The 24,136-nt window shown below is 55.7% G+C and overlaps 1 protein-coding gene across 2 annotated transcripts; it reads right to left on the bottom strand.

Annotated features, from left to right (window-relative positions):
• On the bottom strand, positions 1-22,596 carry Cbx8 (chromobox 8). 2 transcript variants are annotated; one of them, XM_087909696.1, is made up of 5 exons: positions 22,313-22,596; positions 4,080-4,123; positions 3,820-3,885; positions 3,659-3,725; positions 1-3,261 (listed from the first exon to the last, which is right to left on the bottom strand). In XM_087909696.1, exons 1-5 carry the CDS (start codon positions 22,358-22,360, stop codon positions 2,419-2,421), a joined length of 1,068 nt encoding a protein of 355 aa, XP_087765822.1. In that variant the 5' UTR covers positions 22,361-22,596; the 3' UTR covers positions 1-2,418. The 2 variants fall into 2 exon arrangements, with proteins under 2 accessions (XP_087765822.1, XP_087765821.1); XM_087909695.1 differs by lacking the exon at positions 22,313-22,596 and adding an exon at positions 4,513-4,660.
• Positions 22,597-24,136: the final 1,540 nt, after the last annotated feature.

Raw genomic sequence — 24,136 nt, 5'->3', positions numbered from 1 at the left:
TTTATTTGCAAAGTATATATTTAAACACGTAAAAAGTGATACTGGATACAGACACATTCACAACCCAAGAAGAAGATAGGTACCGAGGTTTCACTCTTGAGCTGAGGCGGCGATCAATTCGAGATTTGTATACATCTGAAAATTCAAAAACCCAACAGGCGCTCTGCCCGCCTGCGTTTGCAGACTCGGAGCCATGTGGCCCCAGACCCCTGCCCACCCCCCACCCCCAGGTCAGCCTCTCAAGAGCGAGCTAAGGAGACACACACAAGGGCCATGGACAGATGGCAGGACGAAGGGCAGTGAGGGCAGAACCAGGAACGCTGAAGGGAAGGAAGGTGCGAGCGAGCGAGGAAGGAGAGGGGAGAGAGGAAGTCGTCGGCAGTCAGGTAAGGGACTCCTGTCCCAGAGTTACGGTCCACGCGGTCACAAATGTGCCCTCCAAAAGCAGGTTTACCTGAAAATAGGGTCGACATCTAGACAGACACACGGTCAACGGCGCTTCTTTATACAAAGTCGAAAATACCAGTTTTACAAATATGAGCAGATAAAAATCCCCATTTCAGGGGCTTCTCTTTAGGCGCAATTTGATTTTCAAAAACAAATAAAAACACATAGAATACACCGTTTTTTTTTCTTTTTTTCCCCTCCCTCTATTTAAAGGCAAAGAAAGTCTGGCGGGAGGAGAGACTGAGATGCTGGAGATGAGGAACCAGGAGTTCGGAGGACAAGGCTGGGGTCTCTCTCAGTTCCTCCCCATTACCAAGCTCCTCTAACCCAGCCCAGAGGGCCCCCCCAAGTCTGTGCTTTGTCCTTCAAGCAGAGCCTCACGCCCCTCCCTCCAAAAACCCTAGAAGTTAGATCGCCTGCTGGCCCTTTAAGGGCAGGGAGGGCGGAGAGGCCGCAAGAACCCTGCTGAAAGGGGCAACCGTAGGCTGGGGGACGGATTTGTGCTTTTGAGTCCGAGCTGCGCGGCGCCGCCGTCCGGAGTGGGCCGAGACCAGGGGCGCAGAGGGCTGAGGGGCGCCTCGTCCCCAGCCGCGCCCGCTCCACCTCGCGCTCCCCCGCCCTCTTCAGGGGAGTCTGAACATCGAGTTCACGTAGCGAGCACTCCGAGAATCGAAAGGGACTATAAATTACAGCTTTTGCTTTTAAGAAAGAGGAAAGAGGGGGGGGGGGAACTAAACTTCTAATGCACATTCTTGGATGGGAACCCCGCCGATCCCTTCCACCCCGCCGAGCTCCACCTGACCAAGTTCCACACAGGCTGCGACCCCGGCGCTCAGCTCGATTGACCTGGTGCGCAGCCCGCTGCCAGCCCCGCGGGGTGACCTGGCGGTCGTTCGTCCTTCGGAGAGCACGGCCCACCCTCACCCGACGAACCTGGCTTGTCCAAGTCTTCCTGGGAGGTGGGGCCGCCCTGTCTTCTGACAAAGATAGAGGACGCGCAAAGAAAAAGTCCACCCGAACATTTTTCTTGTAAAACAACTGTCTGGTGCTCTGGGCACTGACACGCAATCCTCCCAATTTATCCTGGCATTTCGGGAATGTAAACAAATTCGCTGGATTTCTTTTTCTCTCTGGAAAGTAAGGGAAGGAATCGAGGGAACGGGGAGATTTTTGTCCACATGATACACACACACACAATCCTCGTGTGCGACACTCATACCTCCCATAAAGTGCATCTCCTTGTGTGGTTATGGGAGAGCTGCGCCCCACCCACTCGTGACTTTTTCTACCTTCAACGACACGCGCGAAAAAGTTATTAAAGTTAATACTTTCCCTCTAATTGACCACTGAATCTTGTCAGAGAGAGAGAGAGAGAGAGAGAGAGAGAGAGAGAGAGAGAGAGAGAGAGAGAGAGAGAGAGGAAAATAGAAAAAAAAAACTGGGCTGACCCCACCCCCCTTTTTCTGATTGGGAAGCCAACCTTTTGTTGGCCTAGCTGACCAATGGGAAGGAGAGCAAAAATCCAGCCTGGGTGCTAGGAGCCTGGCACTGGGAATCCGGCGGTGGAAGGAGGAGGTGGGCCGGCTGAGCCCCACCACACAGCCTCCAGAATCCCAGCACCCAGGCCCCCGACTTTCCTAGTGTCCTGTACCGGCTCAGTCTGCCTGCCCCTACCAAACCACAAGCTCTCTCTCTTTCCTTGTTTAAATAAAAGAACTTCAAGAGTTGAAATATATATATTTAGATATTTTTCTTAAATAACATATTTACATCTAATAGAAAATAGAAACTCTAGATAATTTTCCAACCAGAACTGAGGAGGGAGGAATGAAAGGGACTCCAGGGGGACCTTGTGGAGTTAAGGACAGGACCAACCAGAAGGCCACAGCCACTCAGAAATAAAAAAAAGCACTAAGCCACATTGGAGCTCACTCTCCCCTGCTCTGGTCCTGGGCTCCCCATCCCAGCCATTCATCTTTTTTCCTTAAAGAAGCCTTGGTCCGTGTTACTCTCCTTTATGGTGACGGTCAAAAAGTTTGAGGTCACATCTGTGACAACCACCTTCTCCAGGTTAGTCAGCGAGGGGCTCCAGGACTCTTCCTCTGGGTCCCCCAAGATTCTGGCCACTGGAATCCTGGCGATGAGGGAGGGCCTTCCCCCTTGAGCCCCCATGTCCCGATACAGGCTTCCCACTGAGCCTGGGGTACCTGAACTATGTCGAACCCTGGGGCCACCAGGATCCAGGGCACTTTGGCCTTTGGCCTCCAGGAAAGCAGCCCTGGGCTTTATCACCCTGGCCGGAAAGGTGTCCACAGCCAGTTTGCCCGAGGCCTCTGCCGAGCTAGGGCTGGTCACGCCATATTGTACCAGGTCTGAGTCCTGCCTTCGAGCAAGCTGGATCACGCTGTGGCCCGCGGGGAATTTTCCTGTCGCAGAAGAGGTGTCATCCAGTTTCCGGCCTTTGAGGTATTCTCCAAGGCCATCACTGGGCTCTCCCAATGGCCTCTGGGAAGGGTCTAGGAGCTCCTTCCGGGGCTTCGGTCCTCGCTTCTTGGAGCTGTCCCCTGGCGAGTTGGGCTTGTCATCTACGCGGCTGGCACCTCTTTCTCGATCTCTGTCCCGGTCCCGAGGTGGATCTGCCCTGCAGGTACTGGTGCTGCTCCCTGGTGGGGACAGACCTGTGTTCCGAAGGCCCTCTCGGGCCCTGGATGTAGATGCCAAGTCCTGGGGTGATCGGCCTGGGTACGGGATCCGGATTCCTCTGGCAGAATCACTTCTGAATTCATAGGTTTTAGCCTTTGCCTTGGCCTGGGCCTGCAAAGAGAAGGCAGTGAAAAGAAGGAAGCAGAGCCCCGCCCCCCACGTCCTCCAGTCTGGACGGCCCAACTTCCCCCAGATGCCTGGGAAATTCTAATTGGGGTGGGGAGGTGGGCTTAATGATTGTGGTCTGGGGGAGGGGAAAGGGGGTTTGTCTGGAAGCAGCCATTTGCAACCAACTTGTAGTTCATTATAGGTCTACTTGAGATGGCTAGAGGGAGAAATAAAGGTCTTCTGGTGTAGCTAAGTCCCACCTCCTTGATGCTGCCACTGACTTGACCAGAAGACTCCCAGATCACAGACAAGCACAGGGTATGGACACCCACTGATCGTTTCAGAAGCCCTCCAGGTCCCCTTTGAATGTCACACTCCACCACTGGAGACTGCCACATACCTTGAGAAGAAAGGTTTTAGGCTTGGGCCCTCGCTTTTTGGGGCCATAGAGCTCCATCTCCCGTTCCCTAAATAAAGAAAAGGAAAAAAGGGGGTGTGTCCTGGCGGCACCGAAGTCAGCCTATATGGGTTCCAGGGAGTAGCTGGGCTAAGGGTCTGTACCTTTCTTCAAAGGCTGCAAGCAGGCGAGCATCCAGAATATTTTCTTCGGGCTCCCACGTGCTGTACCTATAGGAAACCAGGAAGAATCTGGCATCAGTCCCTGAAGCAAGGAGAGAGAGAGAGGAGGGAGCAGAGGGCGTGTATGTGTGTGTAACTTTTCCGGCTGCCTTGTGTTGTATTCCAGTGTAAAGGGGAAAAGAGGAAGAAAAGAACCCTCCTCAATATCAGTGTGGGGTTGCGATTGCATATAACCTACTTACTTCTGCGACCAGCCCTTCCATTTCACGAGGTATTCCATGCGTCCCTGTGGATGCAAAACGGGAAATGTATGTGTGTGTATGTGCATGGAGAGGAATGCAAGACGAGGACACAAGAAATACACGCGAAAATGCATGCACCAAATGAATGCTCCAAACACTACCGCCAAAGGCACCAGCCCGCTGCAGCACTCCTGCAGAAACGCTGCACAAAGTGCATGCACCGGCATTCATTTCCCCCACCCCGCCCCCCATCCATGCAATCTGTGCACCGCTGCAAGTCTAAGAGCGCAGGGGCAGAGCCGCCGCCGCCGCCACGGCCGCGGCCACTGCTGGGACCTGGGGGAAGGGAGGCTGGGCTGCAGCAGGGGGAGGGAGCCCGGGCCCTAGAAAGGGAGGGCCCGCCGCGCCGCCGCCGGCTGTCCCCGTCACCTACTTTGCGAATACGCCGCTTCAGGAGGGCTTCGGCCGCGAACACCCGCTCCCCCACCGCCGAGAGCTCCATGTTGACTCGCCGCTTCCCCCCTCGGCCGCTTCCAGGAGCAGAAAAGCAGCAGCCAGCACTCGACAGCCCATAATACTCTCCCGCTGACGTCAGTTCTCCTCCCTCCCTGCTCGCCCTCCCTCCCTCCGCCCCCGCCCGGCGCTTCCTCCCGCCCCACGTGTTGCTAACGACGTTGCTAAAGCCGAGCGGCCTAGGCCGGTTCTGCAAGCGCTGATTGGACCAGCGCCCGGCCACGCCCCTCTCCCCGTCTCCCCCGCGTTGCTACGTGACCCGTGTTTCAATCGCCAAGGGGCGGAGTCTCAAGCCACTCCAGAGACCAGGGGGAGGTGAGGGGGGGGGGGTTTGCCGTCAGCGGAAGTGACGCGCGGCAGGGCGGGCTGGGCCGCTGTCAGTCTGCACGGCTAGCCAGAGGGGCCGCTGCCCTAGGCTCCGGCCCCCGACCCTTCCTGCCCTGCCGCCAGGTGGTTCCCTGGGTGCGTGGCGTGTCCCCGCCGAGCCCTCTGGGCTCCACGCTTAGGTCCCAACTAGGCGCCGCCCCTCTGCAGACCCAGACCCTCCCCACCCGCCTCTGCCCCGCCGACGCCATCCCCCCCCCCATCCCCCGCCGCTAGTACAGCACAATGCACAGGTACTGGGGCGCAAAGGGCCGCGCCCGAATCCACGGACCTACTGCGCACTGGCGCCGAACCCACTGGTTCCCTGACCCCTCCCTTGCGGCCCGCGCACCCTCGGTCTCCTTGGCAACGCCCCCTCCCTCCATCGCCAGCCCCGTCCCGCTAACAAATCAATGTACCGGCTCTGGGTCTCCAGTCGCACAGCGTTGCCCGCGCCCACCCTCCGGGCCCGGCGAGCCAAGCCGGAGTGGGCACTTCCCCGGGCTCAGAAAAAAGCAGACCAGTGCCGACTAGTGCATTACCACCTGAACCCACCCTGGGCTGAAACCCTGCAGTAGCGGTCGCGTGCCTCTTCTTCCCACCCCCATTGTCCCCAAGCCGCAGCCACCTGCCCCTGCTCCAGCCTTCTCCTCCCGCCCACTCCACTCCTCGGTTGTGGGAGAAACCAGCCCTAAGCTCGCCTGGGTCGGCCTGGGTGGATTTAGTGCACAGATGACCACCGAGGCAGAACGTAGAGATTGATTAGTTCGGTGGGGGCGAGCTGCTGGGGGCGCGGCGGGCCTGCTCCAGACCTGGGTTCATAGCTAGAGCATTTCCTGTCTCGGGCTCTTCTCGACGACCTGTGCGGGGGACATCCGACAAGAAACATCGGCGTTGAAGTTGAGGAGAGTAGTGGTATCTAGTGCGGCCTTGAAGAGAGGGTCCCCCACGCGAAGATGACGAGTCCCTGGTAGGAGGCGAGGGTCGCGCAGAGGTGCCTCGGTCCCTCCCGCACGTGCACGCACTTGCGGACTCCTCATCCTAATCTCTCCTTCCTCCGCGCTTGATAACCCCTGTTGAAGCCTGGAGGCTCAGCAGCAGCTACCCCCACACTTTACTTTAACCACCCAAGCTCCAGATCACAGAGCCCGACTCCTTGGAACACACAATTTAGTTAAATCGCGATTATCAACTTAACTGTAAACAGTTTTTCCCCGGCCAGGGGGGAGATAGAAGAAAAAGAGAGAGAAAGAAGAACGATGAAGACGGTAAATCAACGAGCCAAGAAGTCTGGTTCGAAGGGCAGGAAGCCCAAAGCGCAAAGTTGTCCTCAGGTTCAAGGCGCTGCGCACTTCACGCGCGGGTGCTGGCCTTGGGGCAAGCGTGGAGCTAGGCTCGCTGCACAGCTCCTCCCCAGGTCTCCTCTTGCCTCAGCGTCTGACCTCCAGTTTTTGGCCTCGCTCCCTGACAGTATAAGGTGTGCTCCAGGCGAGGAGTCCCATCTCTCTGATTCTTAACGAACAGCTCATCCACGAAGCCCAGATCGCCCCGGTGACCCACGCCCGCCGCCTTCAAGAGGCCGCCGACGGCCGCGTCCTTAATCATAAAAAGTCATTCCCGGTAACAAATAGTTTCGTCGGCCGGTGCCAGCAATACAGCTGTTTCTGTTTAAGCTTAAATACTTTCCAACAGTTTGGGCAGTAAAAATAAAGTCGGCCTCAGCCGCCTATAAGTGTCTGGTTTCCCCGCCCAGAGAAAGCCCACCCTAGCCCTCGGCCCGGGTCGTTCTAGTCGCTCCGCCTGCCCGCGCTTGGAATCCGCTGCTCGCCGCAGGCGTTAGCTGTCGGGCCACCCTAACCCTGAGCTTAGCGGGGGCCGCGGCTCTGCAAGCCTGCTTCGGGGCCACCTTGAAGCGGGAAGCAGGGAACTGCGGGGGGCGGAGGTCGGGGACGGGAGGGGATCAGCTCGCCTCTTCGCCTTTTCCCACTCCTGGGAAGTTTGCCCGACAAGAGGAAAGTAGTGGTTTCCCTTCAGCTTGGGTTTCAAGGAGAACGCTGTCCCCAGGTTGTGCGTGCCCTCCAGTGCCTTCACGGACCTGGGATTTTCAGGAGAAGAGGCTCATCCGTTGCTGGTTTCAGTTTCATCCAACAATCTCCAACTCTCTTTCATTCCTGTTGTTTTCCCCCCTCCCTCCTTTCTCTCCTCCCTCCCCCTCCTCTCATTCCTTAAACTGTAGTTCTTTACTTAATTAACCTGAGAATTTGACGTGAAGGAAGAAAACCCCTGGCTTTTGCTACCCCTAATGAAATAAGTTTGTGATTGCTTTCTTAGCTCCATTTTCCCCTAGTCTTTATGCTTGATGGTAATTCTTCCCCAACAGCTTGCTCAGTACAAAATTAGTGCTTGGGAGTTGTCTGAGTTAAAAGCCTGGTATTCCCACAGAGCCCATTGCAAAGTTGGAGCTGGATTCAAGAGCAAAGAAAAGGCATAGAATAATCAGAGGTTGGAGGAAACTTGGTTCCTGTCTGTAGCAGAAGAGTATGGTCCTTCAGTGGATCTTCTCGGAGGAGGTGGGATGTTACTTTTGCACGGATGCAACCGTGCTTCCAACTGCAGGAGCTGGAACAGGTTGCAGAGGTGTCAAATCTGGTCTCAGGGTGGTCTCACCCCTGGACAGTTTAGAAACAAAGGAAGAAGTGGATATCTGAGGGTTGGGGTCCGATTAGGCAAGAATGGGAAGATGCCTGTGTGTGCCAGGAGGGGGCACTAGTATATGCCCTCATTCCAACCAAGTCTGTACGGATTTGGGCAGCTCAGCTGTTAGCGCCATCCTTGGAGCCAAGGCAAGAAGGCTTGCCCACAGCCCACCTTTTTTTTTTTTTTTTTTAATTGAAACCTCCCCTGCCCACCGGCTCAATTCTCCACACCTTTTCTCTCTCCACACAAGGCCTTTTCCCTTTCAAGTTAAAAAAAAATCGCTGTTCCCTTGTGCACCTCCCAACACTAAACAAAAGTTTCAAAGAACAAGAACCCGCTGCTGTTAATCCCACTTCTAGGCAGTTGCTGCTGTCAGGTTTGCATGCGCCGCCTCTGCAGTAAATAAGGTAACTGCTTCCTATTACTTTAGCCCATATGGCTGCAATTTGAGTGTCTTTGGAGACAGTGAGTGTGTAGGAGCGGGGAAGGGAGGGGGGAAACGCGGGAGGGGGGAGTGAAAGTGGAAATCAAATGCTCTTAGATCGCGTTCTTATGAAGGAGATTGTCTGCGAGTCTCTTAACAGCCCCCGGCTCCCAAGATGAACTGCCTGGGTTTTTGTTGTTGTTGTTTATGGAATTGCAGGCACCCGCTTGCCCGGGGACACCTGCTACCGCCAACACACACGCACACACACACACACACACACACACACACACACACACACATGGGCCTATTCCTTACCGGTTTAGGTGGCCGAGTTTGCCACTGCTCTTCTCCACCAAGAGCTCTTAGAATGGGCCAGGCGCCCGCCCTTCGGTCCTCTCCCTCCCAACCCACCGAAGTTGCCTAGACTCCCCTGGAGCCAGACTTGCACTGCAGGCCTGCGTCTGGGGCCACTTAGGCCTGTATGTGTTCGCTGTCCAGCGACTCAGCCTCCCAGGAGGGAAACCCGAGGTTGGTGCGGTCCAAGGGAAGATGGGCGCGCCGGGTTGGGCGCTCGGATTCTGGGTCCCCGGCCAGACCAGCAAGCCCTAGCGCGTCCTGCAGCTTGAGGCTGAGGCCAGGCCTCGGCTAGTTCTTTGGGTACGTTTCAACTGCGCGGCTTGGCGGGCGTCGGACCTGCTCGGTCTTGGCCACGCGCACGCGGGCGGATTTGGAGCTGTGAAGTGAGCAAGAGCGGTTCCGAGGCGTGGCCATCTGGATCATGGCCTCTACAGGGCCCATGGCCCGTGGCTGACCTCCTGCCGACCTGGAGCAGAGCCGGATCTGCCCGCGGTGTCCACTCCTGTCTTGCCGTCCCACAGCCAGGCTGTGTGCCTGCTGAGTGGATTGCCGCCTGCCGCCAGAAAGTGGTAGCGACTACCCGATGCTCTAGACAGGTCCGAAGGCCTAGTCTGTGCAAGCTGACTGGGATTTCTGGAGGAAGCTCGTTTTTAGTTCCCAGAGCAAATCTGGTCGTTTTTGTTTGTTTTTTGATTTGTTTTGTTTTTTGCTTTTTTTTTTTTTTTTTCTGTTCTACAATCTCTCTTTACTCCTAGGGACGAAGAATGGGCAGTGCTGAACAAGAAGGGTTGACCACCCCGATAGACGGGTCCTCCACACACCAAAAACCACACAGCCTTTCACTCTCACACACACACACACACGTACATGGGCACACGGACATAGAGACACACAATACCCTTTCCATGGGAGAAAGCACTGCAAATTAAGCCCATCTATTGAACAGTTGCTATGGCCCTAGCCCTTGCCCCAGCCACTCAGAGAATCCAAGGAACTCAACTCTCCAGTCCCTACCTATAGGTAATACTGAGGCATGCTCAGGCCAAGACACACAGCACCAAGGTGCTGCTTGGGTAGCTCATACCCCCTTCACAGGAGGGTCTTTTTGGAACTCTTGGGACATTGTAATTCCCCCTAGGCTTAAGGAAAGAATTGGAGATAAGAAAGGGCTTGAGGTCAGGTCCTGGGTTGGTTGCACAAGCTCCTTAGCAGAGCCCTCAGCCATAAGGTGAGGGGTTCTAGAAGCCAGCCCATCGAGCTGGAGGCTGGATGTGGCTGAAAATCTTCAGAGCTGCAGCTCCTTTGGACTCTGAGACCAGTCTACTTTGCTAGCTGTACGCCTGTATAGGCAAGTTATTTGATCTGCTTCGGCTTCTAACAGCTATTTCTGGAGACAGAGATCTGCTATTTTGCAGTCTGTAATCAAACTTGTGATCCTCCTGCCTCAGTTTCCCAAATACAGAGATTACAGGTGTGTACCACTATGTACAGGCTCTCACTAAGATTTTTGTTAGTTTGTTTGGTTTTCAGTTTTTGAGACGGGGAGGGGGGGGTCTCCCTAGCTTCTGGAACTCGCTGAGTAGGCTGTCCTGGAACTCACAGAGATCTACCTGCTTCTGTCTCCAAAGTGCTGAAATTAAAGACATATCGCATCAACATGCCACGGCCCTCACCAAGGTTTTAAAAAGCGATGTTAGCATGCTTGCCCAACAGGGTGCACAGGATGGTTGGTTACATGGAATGCAAAGGAAGGATCACACTGTCGGACGCAGGGAAACACACCCACACCGAGACATATTTATCTGTGTGACGACTGCGATTGTTACTGCTGCTCTAAAGGCAGGCGGTAGCTATTTGCCAATGAGGGTCACCCACCCTTCTTGGAATCTGTCTACGCACCTCTTGGACACAGTTTAGATTCGCTGGGGCCGGTGGCTAGCCAGAAGAAGAACTTCGAGTGCCTGCCCAGGCCTGGCGGCGAGAGCACGCGCACAGCGGCTAACCCAACACGCATGCGCGACGTGGGGCGGACCCTCTCCCCCACTCCCCAGTCTTTCCCGGGAAAGCAGCCTAGCCGGCGCTGATTACGAAAGCCGTCCCTTGAAAGTCTGAGGCTCCCTAGGCGCACTAGGAGAGGCGGCTCGGCGGCGGGCCGCGGAAGGAGGGGCAGCACCCCACCCACGTGCTAGGAAGAGCGCCTGAACTTGAGTCTGGGCCCTCCGTTACCACCGCCTAGGCACAAGGGTTTAGACACGACGTTGTAGAGCCAAGTCCAAGGCGAGACCGTGAGGTGAGGAGGGGGTAAGGCGGTGAAGTGAGACGACAAAACAATTTGTGACAAATGGTTTGGATATAGTGCTTCAGAGCCCCGTCTAAGATCAGAAATGTATCCGAAGCCACTTTCCCGACCTGTGATATGGACTCTTAGGCTGTCCCGACCACCTAACCCTTTGACAGCAAGCAGCCTGTGACTGAAGGAGTCCCAACTGTAGAATGACCTCGATTCTGTTTGCAGAGTCAGCCTTCACCCCGGTATGCGTCATGACCGGTGCCCATTATTAAGATAAGGAACTCCCACCACCCCATGGGGAAACAGAGTTGGAAACCTGGCAAGGGATGGTGGGACCAGAACTTGAGCGCAGTCAAGACGTCTGGCCCTCTGTGCCTCCTCAAGCCGTAGTTTGGCCAGAATGACACTTCAGCGGCCAACTATACCGGACTGTGCAGTCCAAATACCACCTCCCCACACACACCAGTTGCCACACAGGCTCTGTGTTGTCCCAGAAGAGCTCCAGAGTCGGGTGAGGCGCTCTGCTGCGTCAGATTTTCTCTCTTCCTATCCCGCCCCCAAGCGGAAGGAATTGAAGTGACTTTTTCCAGAGACGGAGACCTGTTCCAGCCAAGTGCCACTGCCTCCAGAGGTAGTTTGAGCAGAGAGCCGACGTGTTCTGTTTTAGAGGTCAGAAAAACCGAGGTGCTGGAACTGTCATTCGGAGAAGCACAAGTAGTCAGTATGAGGCTGAGCTTTCCCAAGGTCACACCTGATCTGGTGGCCTGCCGCCGCCGGTGGCGGCGGCGTAGGCAAAGCTGGACTTCACGGAGAAAATGCAACACTTTCCTAGAGGGCGTCACAAAACTTCAGCACCCCACACACTTCTGCATCATTCCCTGCACCCACAAACAGGGTTTCCGTAGAACTGCCACCTGAGGTAATACTTGCCGGTGTCGAGGCCAGCACTCCACTTCCCGGATCAGCCTAGACAGTTCCAGAGCTGCCAGAACTCATTGGTCAGTTATGGCTTCATCCTCTACCTTCCCCGACAGCTCCGGGTAACTCAGTCCTCTGAGAAAGACCTAGAAAACCCCTCGGGCCAAGAAGCCCTGAACCAAGCCGCCCATCGCCTTGCTTCTTCTCTGGGCAAAGAAAGCCTGCGCCTGCCCCGGGCAAATACAGGCACACACACATACACACCCTCCCTACTCTATTAAATCGGATTCGGGGAACGTAGTACCGTATTTACGCTCTCTGTCTCCTCCCTTGACATTTTGCACTCCCGAAGTTGGGGCAGAAGTAATTATGCAAACATCTGGGGCTGTCCTGCGTTTCTACCCGAGCTGCTTTCATTCACTCGGTGAGCCCAACTCCCTGATTTGCATATTAATGGCTTATCTGAAATAACACACCAATCAGGCAAATTAATTTTTTCTTTGACTCCTCCGTGAGACTCTGGAAACAAGCTTAGGGCTAGAGAAGCTGATTTTGTTGAGGGTGTCCGGTCCTTAGGACAAGAAAGAGAGGAAGTTTAGAAGCAAGGTTCCCTGCGAGTTTCTGTGTTTTTCAAGTTTCAACCTTTTAAAGCTCCACTACTCCATAGACAAACGGTGAAGTGTGCAGCCACTGTAAGAGTAGCCTATGACTCCTTGTCCATTGCCCTTTCTATGGTAGTAGAAGTTTCTAATCACGGTGTGGTTCCAAGACAGGATCAGTGTGCTGTGTGGATGGGTAGGGGTGTTAAAATTAGACACTGAGTGTCAAAGTGGACTGATGGAAAGGGATGGACTCAGAGTCAGTCGGGAAAGGATGAGGGAGGTGTCTAGGGACTAGGGCAAGGTGCCCTGTCTACAACCTCCCCAGCTCAGTTTCCCACTCTTTGAACAGTTGGGTCAGAGCACCCCTTGTTCAAGGGTAGTTACCTCTTCCACTGTGGCAACAGAAGTCGTTGGATTCAAAGCAGAATAGACGGGGGTGTGTGGGCGGTGATGGGGGCATTACGGGAAGCAACATCTTTTACACATTAAAAACTGTCTTGATCTTTCTAAATATGAAGGGGAGTGGGAGGGGAAAATCCGCAAATAAATGAGGTAAATGAATCCGGACCAGAATTGTAATCCAGGGCCACTTGGGTGATTCTAGTCTCCAAGGGTTGCTTCTTCTCCTTCTCCTTCATCTTCCTCCTCCTTCTTTTTCTTCTGCAGAACTTGTCCCCTCCACAGCCACTGTATTTCCCTCTTCCCCTTGGCAGTAAATACTAGGAGGGGTAAAAGAGCTGGAGGGTCATTTTACCTCCCTGAACACCTACTTCTACTGAAAAGATGGAAGTGTTGTGTTTAATAACTGTTTAATAACGGGAATGCCCACAACTCAAGCTTGCAACAAGAAATCAGAGATGATTCTTAAGTTCCTCTAAAATCAGTGTTGCAGGAAGACGCCGAGGAAATCATTGTTGGGGTGGAGGAACACACTACAGGATAAGACGGGAGGCAGGAGGGATTGGGCAGAGGACAATGGACCCACCAGGGAGGATATGTCCTTCGAGTGGTTGGGGGAGCAAGGAAGCAAGGGGGCTGCAGAGTTGGCATGTTTCCTACATCTCCTTTTGCGATGACTTCTTGATGTTTACCTGGTTGATGCAGCCTTACCGTTTAGAAAGGGAAGTGGGGGGAAGTGAGGGAAGGACAAAGACACACACACACACACACACACACAGAGAGAGAGAGAGAGAGAGAGAGAGAGAGAGAGAGAGAGAGAGAGAGAGAAAGAGAGAGAGAGAGAGAGAGAGTCAGAGAGACAGAGACAGAGAGAGCTCACTAAAGCACATTACCCCAATTTCCCTAAGAAGAATGGTATTCTTGGGGAAGGGTATCCTGGAATACTAAAGCAAAAATGCCAAGCCATCCCCATGTCTTGATCTACCCAGAAAAATGCTGGCTGAGTTGGAAATCAGGGCTCCTCAATCGCAGACAGGTTTCAGTCTTTTGAAGAATACTTAGGATTAACAACAGAGGGGGAGATAGAGGAATTCTGCAGGTTTCTATTCTCCCACACCAGAAACATGAGCACATAACCTAGTTCTCTTAGCTGAATGTTTCTGGAGCCTCCAGGGCTGTCCTCCCCACCTCCATCCCAGGCTGAGCCCAGGGGTTGGCCCTGTCCTTGTATGTGGGTACCACCCAACCTAGGAACAGAACAAGTACTTCATTTGCTCCAGAACAGAAGCCAACTGAAGAATACCCATGGGGAGGGAGACCACAGGCTGACCTCAGGGCAGGGCTGGGAGCTAGAGGACTTCTGAATTGGTCCTCACTGCAGCTTCCCGAAGGTAGGTAGGCAGGCTTCCTTTTCAGCAGTCTCTGGAACTCTCAATACAAATCCCTGAGTCTTGCAGGAGAAAAGTTTGTGCTCAACTTTGCTCAAGTTTGGTCAGCAGTAATAAAGCCCAGTAGAAACGGAAAAGGCGAACACAGGTTGATAGACACTGGCTCTGATTGGGCTTTCAGGCTGCCCTCTCTTGGGAGGGAAGGGCATTCAGAAACCACGGGGAGCTCACAGACAAAGTCAATGTGTGGCCTGAGATCCCAGGACAAAGGATGATTAGCTTTGGGGAAAGAAGATATGAGAGAGAGAGAGAGAGAGAGAGAGAGAGAGAGAGAGAGAGAGAGAGAGTTGTGGGGCGGTGGCAGCAGCAAGACAAAGTCACTTTCTCTACTCTTTTAAGAGCTCTCGGAATCTGTGCGTTAACTTGAGTGCTCTCCTCTGCCCTCCCCCCCCCCCGCCCCTCTGCAGATTAGTGGCTCCTCCTAATTGTAGGGTTCTAAGCTCAGCAAAATCCAGGAAGAACAGTTGTAGTACTAGAACCGCCAGGTCAAGTTCCCATCTCCCAGACCCGCAAGTTCTTTTCCACTCTTCTGTTGGGATGGACATCCTCCTTGGGTCTGCACGTAAGTGCTCCAAGTGCTCCGAATCCCAGAGACTCAGGACCCTTCACACACACCTTTAAGTTCCTACACTGAACAAAAGGGTCTCGGGCTCAGCTGCCCTAGAACAGCACACTGCTTCTTCCAGCTCAGAAGCTCCTGGAGCTACCACAACAGCCCCAAAGATGCTCTAGAAAACTCACACGGAGTGTGGGGACCGTTGCAGGAGCCAGCCAGGGAGAGGGAGGGCACAGGTAGGACAGGAGGAAATTATAGAAGGGTGGGGGCAGTGGCCTGGCCAAAGCTGATACCCATCACCACCTTAGCCGGGAGAGCTTCTAGGGAGTGCTGAGTGCCACTGTGCCCATAGGTTTTTACTCCCCCAAAACGTGGCATACAACCTGGTAATAAGAGGGTGTGCCAGAGAGGATGTCTGTCGCTCCCACCCCTGCAATGAGGGCTGCTCCATCATAAGTTCTGTGTTCCATGCATCCTGAACTCGTCTTTTATTCCTCATTCCGCCCTTTGATAGGCGCTTGTTAACTGCCTTAAAAAGAGAGGAGACACAGAGAGTCACATAACTCCCTGGTGATCACATTAAGCTGAGGGACAGGTTTGACCAAGAAGTGAAAGGGCTAAAATGGAAGTGTCAAGGTGACTCTGTCTGGTATGGACCAACCTAATGACCACCAGCCTCCCCATGGCAGCAGAGAATGACTGGCTGAGATCAATGGTGGAAGCCACCTTTAGTCCCTAATTTGGGGTTCAGGCGAGCGAACATGCCATACTGGCCCAGCCTGCACATCTCTGGCTTGCTAAGCTGTTCTGGACAGATCATTTTGTCGTGGTCTCAGTTTCTCCCTTGGAAATGAGCATTTGGAGCAATGAATATTGGAGCAGCTTGGTCTCCATGTGCATCAGGGGGGCATGCAGACAGGTTTATTGGTGCTCCAGAGAACACTTGCCGGTGGTTGACTGCTGACCACAGAGGCACACAGAGCAGCATACAGAAACCTGAAACACAGGGACTCCTAGTGGGAGCAACGTATTCCTGTCCGAGTTGTACCAGGTACAGGCGTCACTTTTCCCCAAGGATACCTAGTCAGCCGAGAGCTGCCTACCAAACACCGAGGAGGAGGAGGAAGAGTCCAGCAGAAAGTCCAAGTGGCCAGATCACCTGCTGTGTCCAAAAGGACGACTCAGAGAGGACCATCCTCACCCCAGCTCTACACTACTATGGTGGCTAGCTGCAAGTCAGACTAATTCCAGGTATATGCTATAGGTGGCATCATGCTACTGGAAATGGCCTCTGTGGAGGATGAGGCTCTCTCTGAGGCATCTCCAGGCTCTGGGGATCCCTGGTTAGGTAGACGCCTCAGGCAAAAACGACAGAGAGAGGGAGTGTGCAGGGCTTCTGGGATGTCTATCAGGGGACCACATCCTCAGGACCACTAGTCTCCTGCAGTGGCTTCTCCCGGGCCACCGGCCAGCGGGGACTGGAGAGCTGGGAAATCCAGGGGTGTCTGCTGTCAACAGTGGGAGGAGAAAGCCATCGGTCTGCACTAAGAGGGGGTGCTTGGTGAGCTCCCTCAGATCTTTAACAGCATTTAACACTTTCAGGTTTGCACGGGCTGGGTGGGAGAATTGGGCTAACTGGGCCCATTTAGAAGTCCTTCTGCTTGAACACAGTCCTTGGACACCCTGGCTCCCGACCATTCTCACTATCCATACCCTCCCTTCAGATTCCTTCCGGTTAGAGTAGGCAGAAGTCCTCCCTGCTGGAGCATTGATGTCACCAAGCAAAGCAGGCTCAGAGGATGATTAGGGTGTGAACGGGATCCACCTGGGCCAACTGCCTCTTCTTGACCCAGCACCATTCCTGTACAGGTGGCCTACTCCCTGAACTAGGTTCAGTGGAGCCTGGCTCGCTGCAGCTCACTGTCACCCTGTCACCGGGAAGTAGAGCCGCCAGAGCAACAGGGAAGGGAGGTGTGATGGCCACACCTCTTTCTTCTTCCTTCTAAGGCCTGACTGGCTGCGGGCCTACCCTACTTCTCGGGCACTGGGCCCTTGGCTCAGTTTCTGGCCTCCTCAGCATGGTAGCCACAAGTAGCCCTTGCTGTTGGGCCTGGGCCACGGCCATCAGACAGGCCTGGAGCCAAGGGACTGGAAAGGTGGGGTGCTGGGACTCACGACAGAGGGACACGACAAATCCCAGAAGACAACTGAAGGGACCCTGAACCCCCAAATCCAGAATTAGCCCTCCCCTTCTTTCCAGGCGTTTGGCTAGGTTTCTGGGACTCAACTCCCTCCCACCTCCCACCTCGCACGCGCCTTTCCTTAAGCCCAACACAGATTCGCTCCCCCCCTTTTTTTTAAACAAAAGCAATTAGATTTCAATCCTGATTCATTTGCATTTGCACCTCAGAAACCCAATGCGGGAGGGAAGGCAGCGGGGGGGGGGGGGGGGACCGCACCACAGCTGGCCGAGCTGCCACCGGGTCGGCCACATCTGGCCAAGTGCAGTGGCCACTGCGGGCCTCCTGCCGCCAACTCCCAGAGCCTGTGCACCGCAGCCGCTCGGCGGCGCCCTCATCGATCGCCAGGCCGGGAGCGGAGAACAAGGTATAGCCTGTATTTAGGTTCCTGCCCTTATATGGCGATGTGCACGAGCGCCAGCAGAGCGGCCGCACCATATAAGGACACGCGGCAGGCGCCAGGCTGAGCTGGTGCGCGCTCATTGGCCGGCGCGTCTCTCGGCAACCGGGCTCTCACGAGTGGAAAGGAGCCAGCCGCCCCCGCCCGCTCCCCGCCCCCTCCCATTCTTTCTCCCTTGGCATCCCGGCTTCTCGCCTTGGCACCCCTTTTCCTTGCCTAACCCCCATTTTTGCTCGAATCTTCTTCCCAATTTTTCTTCCCCCGATTCTCCCCTCCCCCCTCGCCCTCGTTGTCACTCCTCCTCCGGGGTCCATTCGGCATGTCTTCGGCCTCCCCACCCCGCTTTGCTCACATCCCCAACCCACGAGCCCCCCTCCCCAAACCCAGAGAGCAACGGGGATGGGTGGGAAAGCCCCGGATGCGGGAGGGGAGCTGGCGTGTGCGTGTGTGTGTGTGTCGCTGCCGCAGTAGCTTCTGCAGCATCAGGTCCACGCATGCACACACGCATCGCGCTCTGGGAACAGTCCGAGAGCCCCCCCCCCCGCTTCGCTGCCCCCTATCCGTTAATCAGAGCAATTAGCTTCGGAAGAAAAACGCTTGCGGGGCTAGGGGTGTGTAAACCCACAACAGCGGTGGGTACCACCAAATTAGCATCTCCCAGGGCATCCCTTCGGGCTGGATTTCTGAATACAATCATGATAATGATAAATCGATGTCTCATTTAAAGGTTACTTTTAAAAACCTGCCAATTGTTAGGTAGAAAAAAGAAACCCAGCGGATGGAGGTAAAATGGACTAGAAGAGGGACTCTCGGTTTTGCGGGGAGAGGGCAATGGAGCAATGATTGTGGGATGAAGGTCAGGTGCCCGCGCTGGGCCCACTGTGGGATGGGTACTGGCAGAAGCAGAAGGTGTCGCTATGTAGCCAATCCTCTAGGGACGAGAGTCCCAATCACCTCAAACTCAGGCAGAAAAGGGACCTCGGTCTAAGGGCGCTTCGCCCCCTCCCCCATTCGCACGGGTGCGCGCACGCGCACGCACGTACAGGTGTCCGGCTGACCCCTCCAGGACGATCGCAAATGTACTGGGCGGGGGCTGTTTTAAGCATGCCTAGGTGCTGGAACTACCTTTCGGGGATCCCACTTTTGTCCTGGGAAGAGGAGGGACCCAAAGGTGACAGCTAAGACAATGGGTGCCCTAGAGCCCTGGGGACTTTGCCTATGACCGAGCTCGGTTCTAGGGATGCCCCCTACTGGACAGCCTGCTCTAAAAAGAGCAAGCAGGTAGGGTCCGCTGCGGGAAAGATGGGCAGCGAGGACAGGGAAAGATGACCTGCCCGACCTCTTGGTTTGGGAGGTCCTCCCCATCTCCCCCTCCCTCCCATCTCATCTCAAATCGTTCAACCTAGTCGCTCCGAAGGGAAGGTGGTGACGGAAGTGGGTACAGTCGGGGAACACAGGTGCGAAATTGGGGAGGGCGTTGCCCGCTGGATCGACTTAGCTTTGGCCCTTGGCGGCTGCCTCTCTGGTTTCTGCAGAAGGAAACAGTGCTCTGGCCACATCGGCTTCGGTGCCAGCTCTGTCCCCTCCCTGACCTTGCAGGTGATTTGCTGTGGAGAGGCTGAGGGTGCTCTTAGGGCAGAAGGTTTGTTCAGGTCTGAGTCCTGCTTCAGACCGCTGCCATTGATGAAAGAGGTCTTCGAACCCCGGAAACCTGGGTTGTATCCTGAGTACCCCCCACCCCACCCCGGGCGCACACAACCCACCACGCCCTACACCTGATGAAGCCCATTTAGCCAAAAACCTTTACATTAAATTCCCCAACCCACGTTGCTATGTACGTGGACAGTACGCCCAGGTGTGTGTGTGGGGGTGTGTGTGTGTGCAGAGAACCAGATCTCCAACTTCTCCCTGATCAAGGACGCGTTTTCTTAAGCACGCTTCTTCCCATCGCCGAAACCCCAGCTGCAAAGCCGCTACCGAATCTAGACCTGCCTGTTCCTATAACCTGTTGGCTCCTGTTCACTGGCCATTGCTCTCTTATTCCTGGACTTTTAATTTCTCAGTCGCTGCTTGGTGAAATCGACAAACGTGGAGAACGCGGCTGGCGGGAGGGGTAACAGGAGAAACTTACAGATAGGAAGAAAAAAATCAAATTCACACACCTCTCCCAGGCCAGTGCGGCCCAGCCCGCTGGGAGCCTGGATATTTTTCGAGTTGGGGGGACCAGGGGACTACAGAACTGAGGAGCTAGGTCAAGGGGCCCGAACTCTGTAGCCCGACCCCACCCACCGAGCCTCGATTCACGCTTTTCGTTTATTTCTCAGAGACATCAGTCTTGTAGCGCCAGGGGCAATTTTCTCCCCTTCCCTGGTGAGCCTTCGACCTTATCCAGAAATCATGCCCCTAGCCGGGACGTCCAGCTCGCCCTAAGCGCCCCTCCCCGAGATTTGGACTCCCCTTGATGCAAGGAAAAGGGTGTTTGAGTCTGGCGGAGGTGGTGTGGTCAAAGGCACCTCCTCGGGGCCGGTGGCTCCCTGCGGTGCTCAGGCGGCGGGGGTCGGGTGCGGCTGCCCGCGGTGAGCTTGGTGGGCGCTCGGCACCTGCTGAGCTGCCGCCCGCCGCTGTGGTTCATGGCGCCCCGGGATCCACCCGGATCTTGTCGGCTGAGTTCCGGGCTTGGGTCGTTCTGTAGTCTGTACACACGCAGCTTTATATATATTTTTTATTTCTATTTTTTTTTTCTCCCTTCGGGCAGGATTTGAGCTGGCCAGACCTTTCCAACGCCAGGGGCGCGCAAAGGGTCTGGAGGATGGGGGTGGGGGAAGTAGCGCTATCTAGATGGGTGGGGTCCAAGCGGTCACTCAGGTCCTATGCCCCATTAACATTTCCCCACCCGGGCACCGCGACCTCACGAGGACACTGGACACGTTGGTAGGGGTGGGGACGCGGAAAGTGCCCTTCCCGCACTGTCTCCCGTCCACCACCACCCCACCCGGTAAGCCCTCGCAGGCAGGTAGCCTCCCTTCCCCCTCCATCTCGCCCCCACGCCCCGGAATCCGCGAGGGTCTGGGCTTCAGAAGAGTCCCTTAAAGGGGGCGGGGAGCAGGGTGCAGGACTGCTGCGCGCCCCCCCCCCCCCCCCCCCGCCCGGGGCAGCGTGGCGACTGGCGCCGCTTTGGCAGCCATTTTCTGCAGCTGCCTGGGTCGGGGCTGATCCGAGCGAAGCGCGCGCAGGCGGCGGCCGACCGGCGCTAGGTCCCGGACAGGGGGGCAGCCGGGGCGCCAGGAGACCCCAGGACTGGTGCTCGCCCCCCGCCGTGGCGCGGGTGGAGCGGGCTGCTGCGCGTGCAGAGCGCCTGCGATCCCACCCTTTCCCCGCCATCTTGTACCCCGGCTGGCGCCTTCCCAAAGACGAGCTGCGCAGACAAAGCCGCGGCGGGCCGGCGGGGGCCCCTGCAGCCCACCCAGGCTCACCGGGCGGGCCCGGTGACCCTGGGGCCAACACACTGCCCTACCCCTCCCTCTCCTGCGGCCGGCGCCCCCGGCCAAGAGAGGTTCCGCGTACTGCGACCATAGCCTCCGAGGATGGAGGGACCGTCTCCCTTCCTCGCCTTCCCCCGCGCCCCGCCACACCAGCTAGACCCGCACCTCAGCCCCCAGCCTACTGGGGTTGCGGGAAAGGGGTCCCACAGCGGACAGAAATGAGGACTTGTCACTCTGGAAGCTCCGGGTCCTTTGCTTTCTGATACTAGTCCTAAGGTCCCTGCAACCCGTTGTAGTAACAAACTCGGATCCTCGGGTTGATTTCTACCCCCCCCCCCCCCCACACACACATCTAGAAACCACAAAGAAGATAGCAGCAAGGGAGGCTTTCAAGACAGCTCTCAACCCTGCTCCTCAGCCCCTGCTGACCTCAAACTCAGTACTCCATTTTCTGGGATAGCAGTGTTACCACCTCAGTCCCTTAGCCTGCTCAGGCTTTTCTCTCGACGCTCCTACACTGGGACTCCAGACCCAGGACCCGTAGGTGCGTCAAGGGAGTTAGGGACCCCTTCCTCCTTCCAGAAACACCCACGACACTGGCACTTGCCAATCTTATGGGTCAAATGTTATGTTACTTCTGAACCGAGAATTTGCTCCTTAAGACTCCATTTTCCTGTCTGCCTGTCTCCAGAGCCTGGCAATGGAATGAGAGAGCATACGTTCCTAGCCCCTCGCTGGATTTCTTCCAACGAGGAACACTGGTGGGCATGGACACTGGCTCTGGGCATCCTCCTCCCTCCTCCACTGACCCTCTGGAGTTCCCCTCCCCCAGGCTCCCAGGAGTCTACTACCAGGGACAATGATAGACGAAGAAACTGAGGCTGAACGAGGGGTGTGAACATGGCTAGGGTGAGGTCTTCCTGCAGGTTAGGACAGAACTGACTCTTCCATCCAACCCCCCAACCCCAAGATCAAAAGGCCCAGGCTCCAGGGTACTCCTCAGTGTTAGAAGAACGCTTGTCCAACATTGCTGAGCTGGTGGGGGCTGGGCACAGCAGTGGGTGTGGGGAGCGGTCAGTCTACTGACCCACACTTGAAAGCTGTTTCCCTATCTCCATGCCTGTCCTTCTCCTCACCCTAAGGGGTCGGAAACAAAGCACCCCAGGGTGGCCTGTCTGTAAGCCACCCTCAGGGTTCAGTCCTTCCCACCAACGCCTGCCAGCCCGCGTGGATCCCGATCCTGGCCCGGAAACCAGTCTGACCGCTTCGCCTATTTCCCAAGCCTCGGTGGAGGGTGGGGTGAGCCCGGCTCGGCTTCGCCTGGGCTGCCCTGCACTGAATGGGTTTGCCCAGAAGGCTGGCGTCAAAGCGACGCGCCCTCCCGCGCCGCTGGGAGCCTACGGCCGCTCCCCCATCACGGAAAAACAACCATTTTCCGCTCCACTCCCGACTTTCGTCGCCTGAAAGCCAGCGCCAAGCGATTCCTTGCCCAATGTCCTGTGCTCACCTGCGGAAACGCAAGCTGCCCCAGACGTACTTACAGTCGGCATGGCCCACTGAGCTGAGTCGGGAGCAGAGTAGCAGGTCATTACAAGGTGGCCAGACCCGCTGGGGAGGCTGTGTGGGCCCAGAGTGCCTCAGTGAGTCCCGGGCCGCCAATTCTGGACGGTCTCGAGGTGGGGCTACGGGGTAGAGAGTCAGAAAACAACTGGTCATTGGCGCATGAGTTGAGTGGGAAGTTGAGTATGTGGCCTCGCAGTACACTTGTGCGTGTGTTTTGATGGCCCACGGACAATGCTGCGGGTCGTTACAAGAGAGCAACTGAGCCTCCACGTCCAGCAAGAGGCCCCTGTCCACATGAATCCCCTAGAGGCCAAGCTGCCCAGGTCGCACTCACTACCTGGTCACCGCCTTCACTTCACAGGTCACACGCTAAATCCCTAAAGATTCCGGAAGGTGCATGACCGGGGTTGGGGGAGTAGAGCGGAGTCCTGGCGCTACCAAGACCAAGAAGGAAAATGGCTTGATGCCAGCATCGCCAGGGCCGCGGGAGGACAGGCAGGAGTGCCCAAAGCAGGGGTGCCAGTCTTTAGGACACAATCACGCGGTTCCTGTAACCCTACTGTCCCATTGGACACTGGAAATCAGTCCTGCTTAGTTAGCAGGGACCAATGCAACCTGCTTGACTTCCCCTCCCCAGAGTTCCATCTTCCTCCAGGTTGGACCTCTGTATTCTGGAGGCAATAGAACAGGCTCCGCTCTAAGACAGTGTTAGGGTAGGGTTTATGATCCATCTCCGATGCCTTCCCTTCCTCTTCACTTGGGAAAAGTGCCGAAGAAAGCTACCGGAGGAGGCAGCCACCTGGTCTGCAGACATCCTTCTAGGCAGGGGTAAAAATGCTTTAAGAAGCAGCTGGGGAGTGGAACAAACCAGGAAAAGCCGGGTTACTTTCACTTCACATGAGGCAGAGGCTGTTCTTCTTTCTGAAAAGGGTTGTCAGAAAATGAAACTTGACAGGCTGTGTCCAAGAGAGGGCTGGGTCACCTGCCAAAGCTGTCTCTCCTCTATCCACCTTCAGCTCTCAAACCTGGCAGGGAACACACCTGGATGGGAGGGGGCAGAGGAGTTGGATGCGGCTGAGGAAGGGCAAGCAATCAACCCCTGGAATGACCCTGGGAGATATGGAAGATTTGGTGCTTCAGTAGGAGGCTGACCTGACTGAATTCCAGTGACTCCACCCAAGGCCCCAGAGTTCTGGGGAAACCAACCACGTGTGGGTCTACAGGCATCATGAGGATCTGTGTTCTCCAGGCTTTGCTGGCCCTGTCTGCATAGGAAGGACACACGGAGCCTACGAAATGACACCAAGGTCCCTGATACTTGAGTAGGCACTACACTCATTTCCGCAGAGAATCCCTGTCCCATGTCCCACATCACGTGGGAAACACTGCCTCTACCTACTGCTGCTGTTGGCACTGCTCTGGCTTCTGCTCTGAGGCCTCAGAGAAGGGCACTACAGGGTCTCAAGCGCTACCAGCTCTGATGAAGCGGAGGACCCCTCTCTTCCGAGACTCCTCCTCCACTCCATCCTTTGCTGTCAGTCTGTCCAGCCCTAGCTGACTGTTCCCCTACAGACTTCCTAGGAAGGTCAGTGATGGCCAAGCATTCTGGTCAGGTTAGGGGTGTTTCCTCCAGGGGAAACAATTCAGCTTCTGCCCTTCTCTTACAACCTGGGCTGGGAGGAGACCAGAAGCCACATGTTATGCCATGGGCAGCCTGAGAAGTGCCATATCAGGGAGGCCTGGATGTTGTTAAGGGCACAGAATAAGTAGGACACACCTGGAGTGGGTAATAGAAGTAGATG

Source organism: Myodes glareolus, chromosome 9, assembly GCF_982192425.1.
Source record: "Myodes glareolus chromosome 9, mMyoGla1.1, whole genome shotgun sequence".
Taxonomy (NCBI): domain Eukaryota; kingdom Metazoa; phylum Chordata; class Mammalia; order Rodentia; family Cricetidae; genus Myodes; species Myodes glareolus.
The sequence above is the reverse complement of the archived record's forward strand: the minus strand, read 5'-3'. Positions and strand labels throughout refer to the sequence as shown.

Coding starts and splice junctions, on each gene's coding strand:
- Cbx8 (XM_087909695.1), bottom strand. CDS start 4,581: ATGGAGCTCTCGGCGGTGGGGGAGCGGGTGTTCGCGGCCGAAGCCCTC. Junction 3,726..3,819: donor CTTGCAGCCTTTGAAGAAAG/GTACAGACCCTT, acceptor TTCTTTATTTAG/GGAACGGGAGATGGAGCTCT. Junction 3,262..3,658: donor CTAAAACCTTTCTTCTCAAG/GTATGTGGCAGT, acceptor TTCTCTTTGCAG/GCCCAGGCCAAGGCAAAGGC.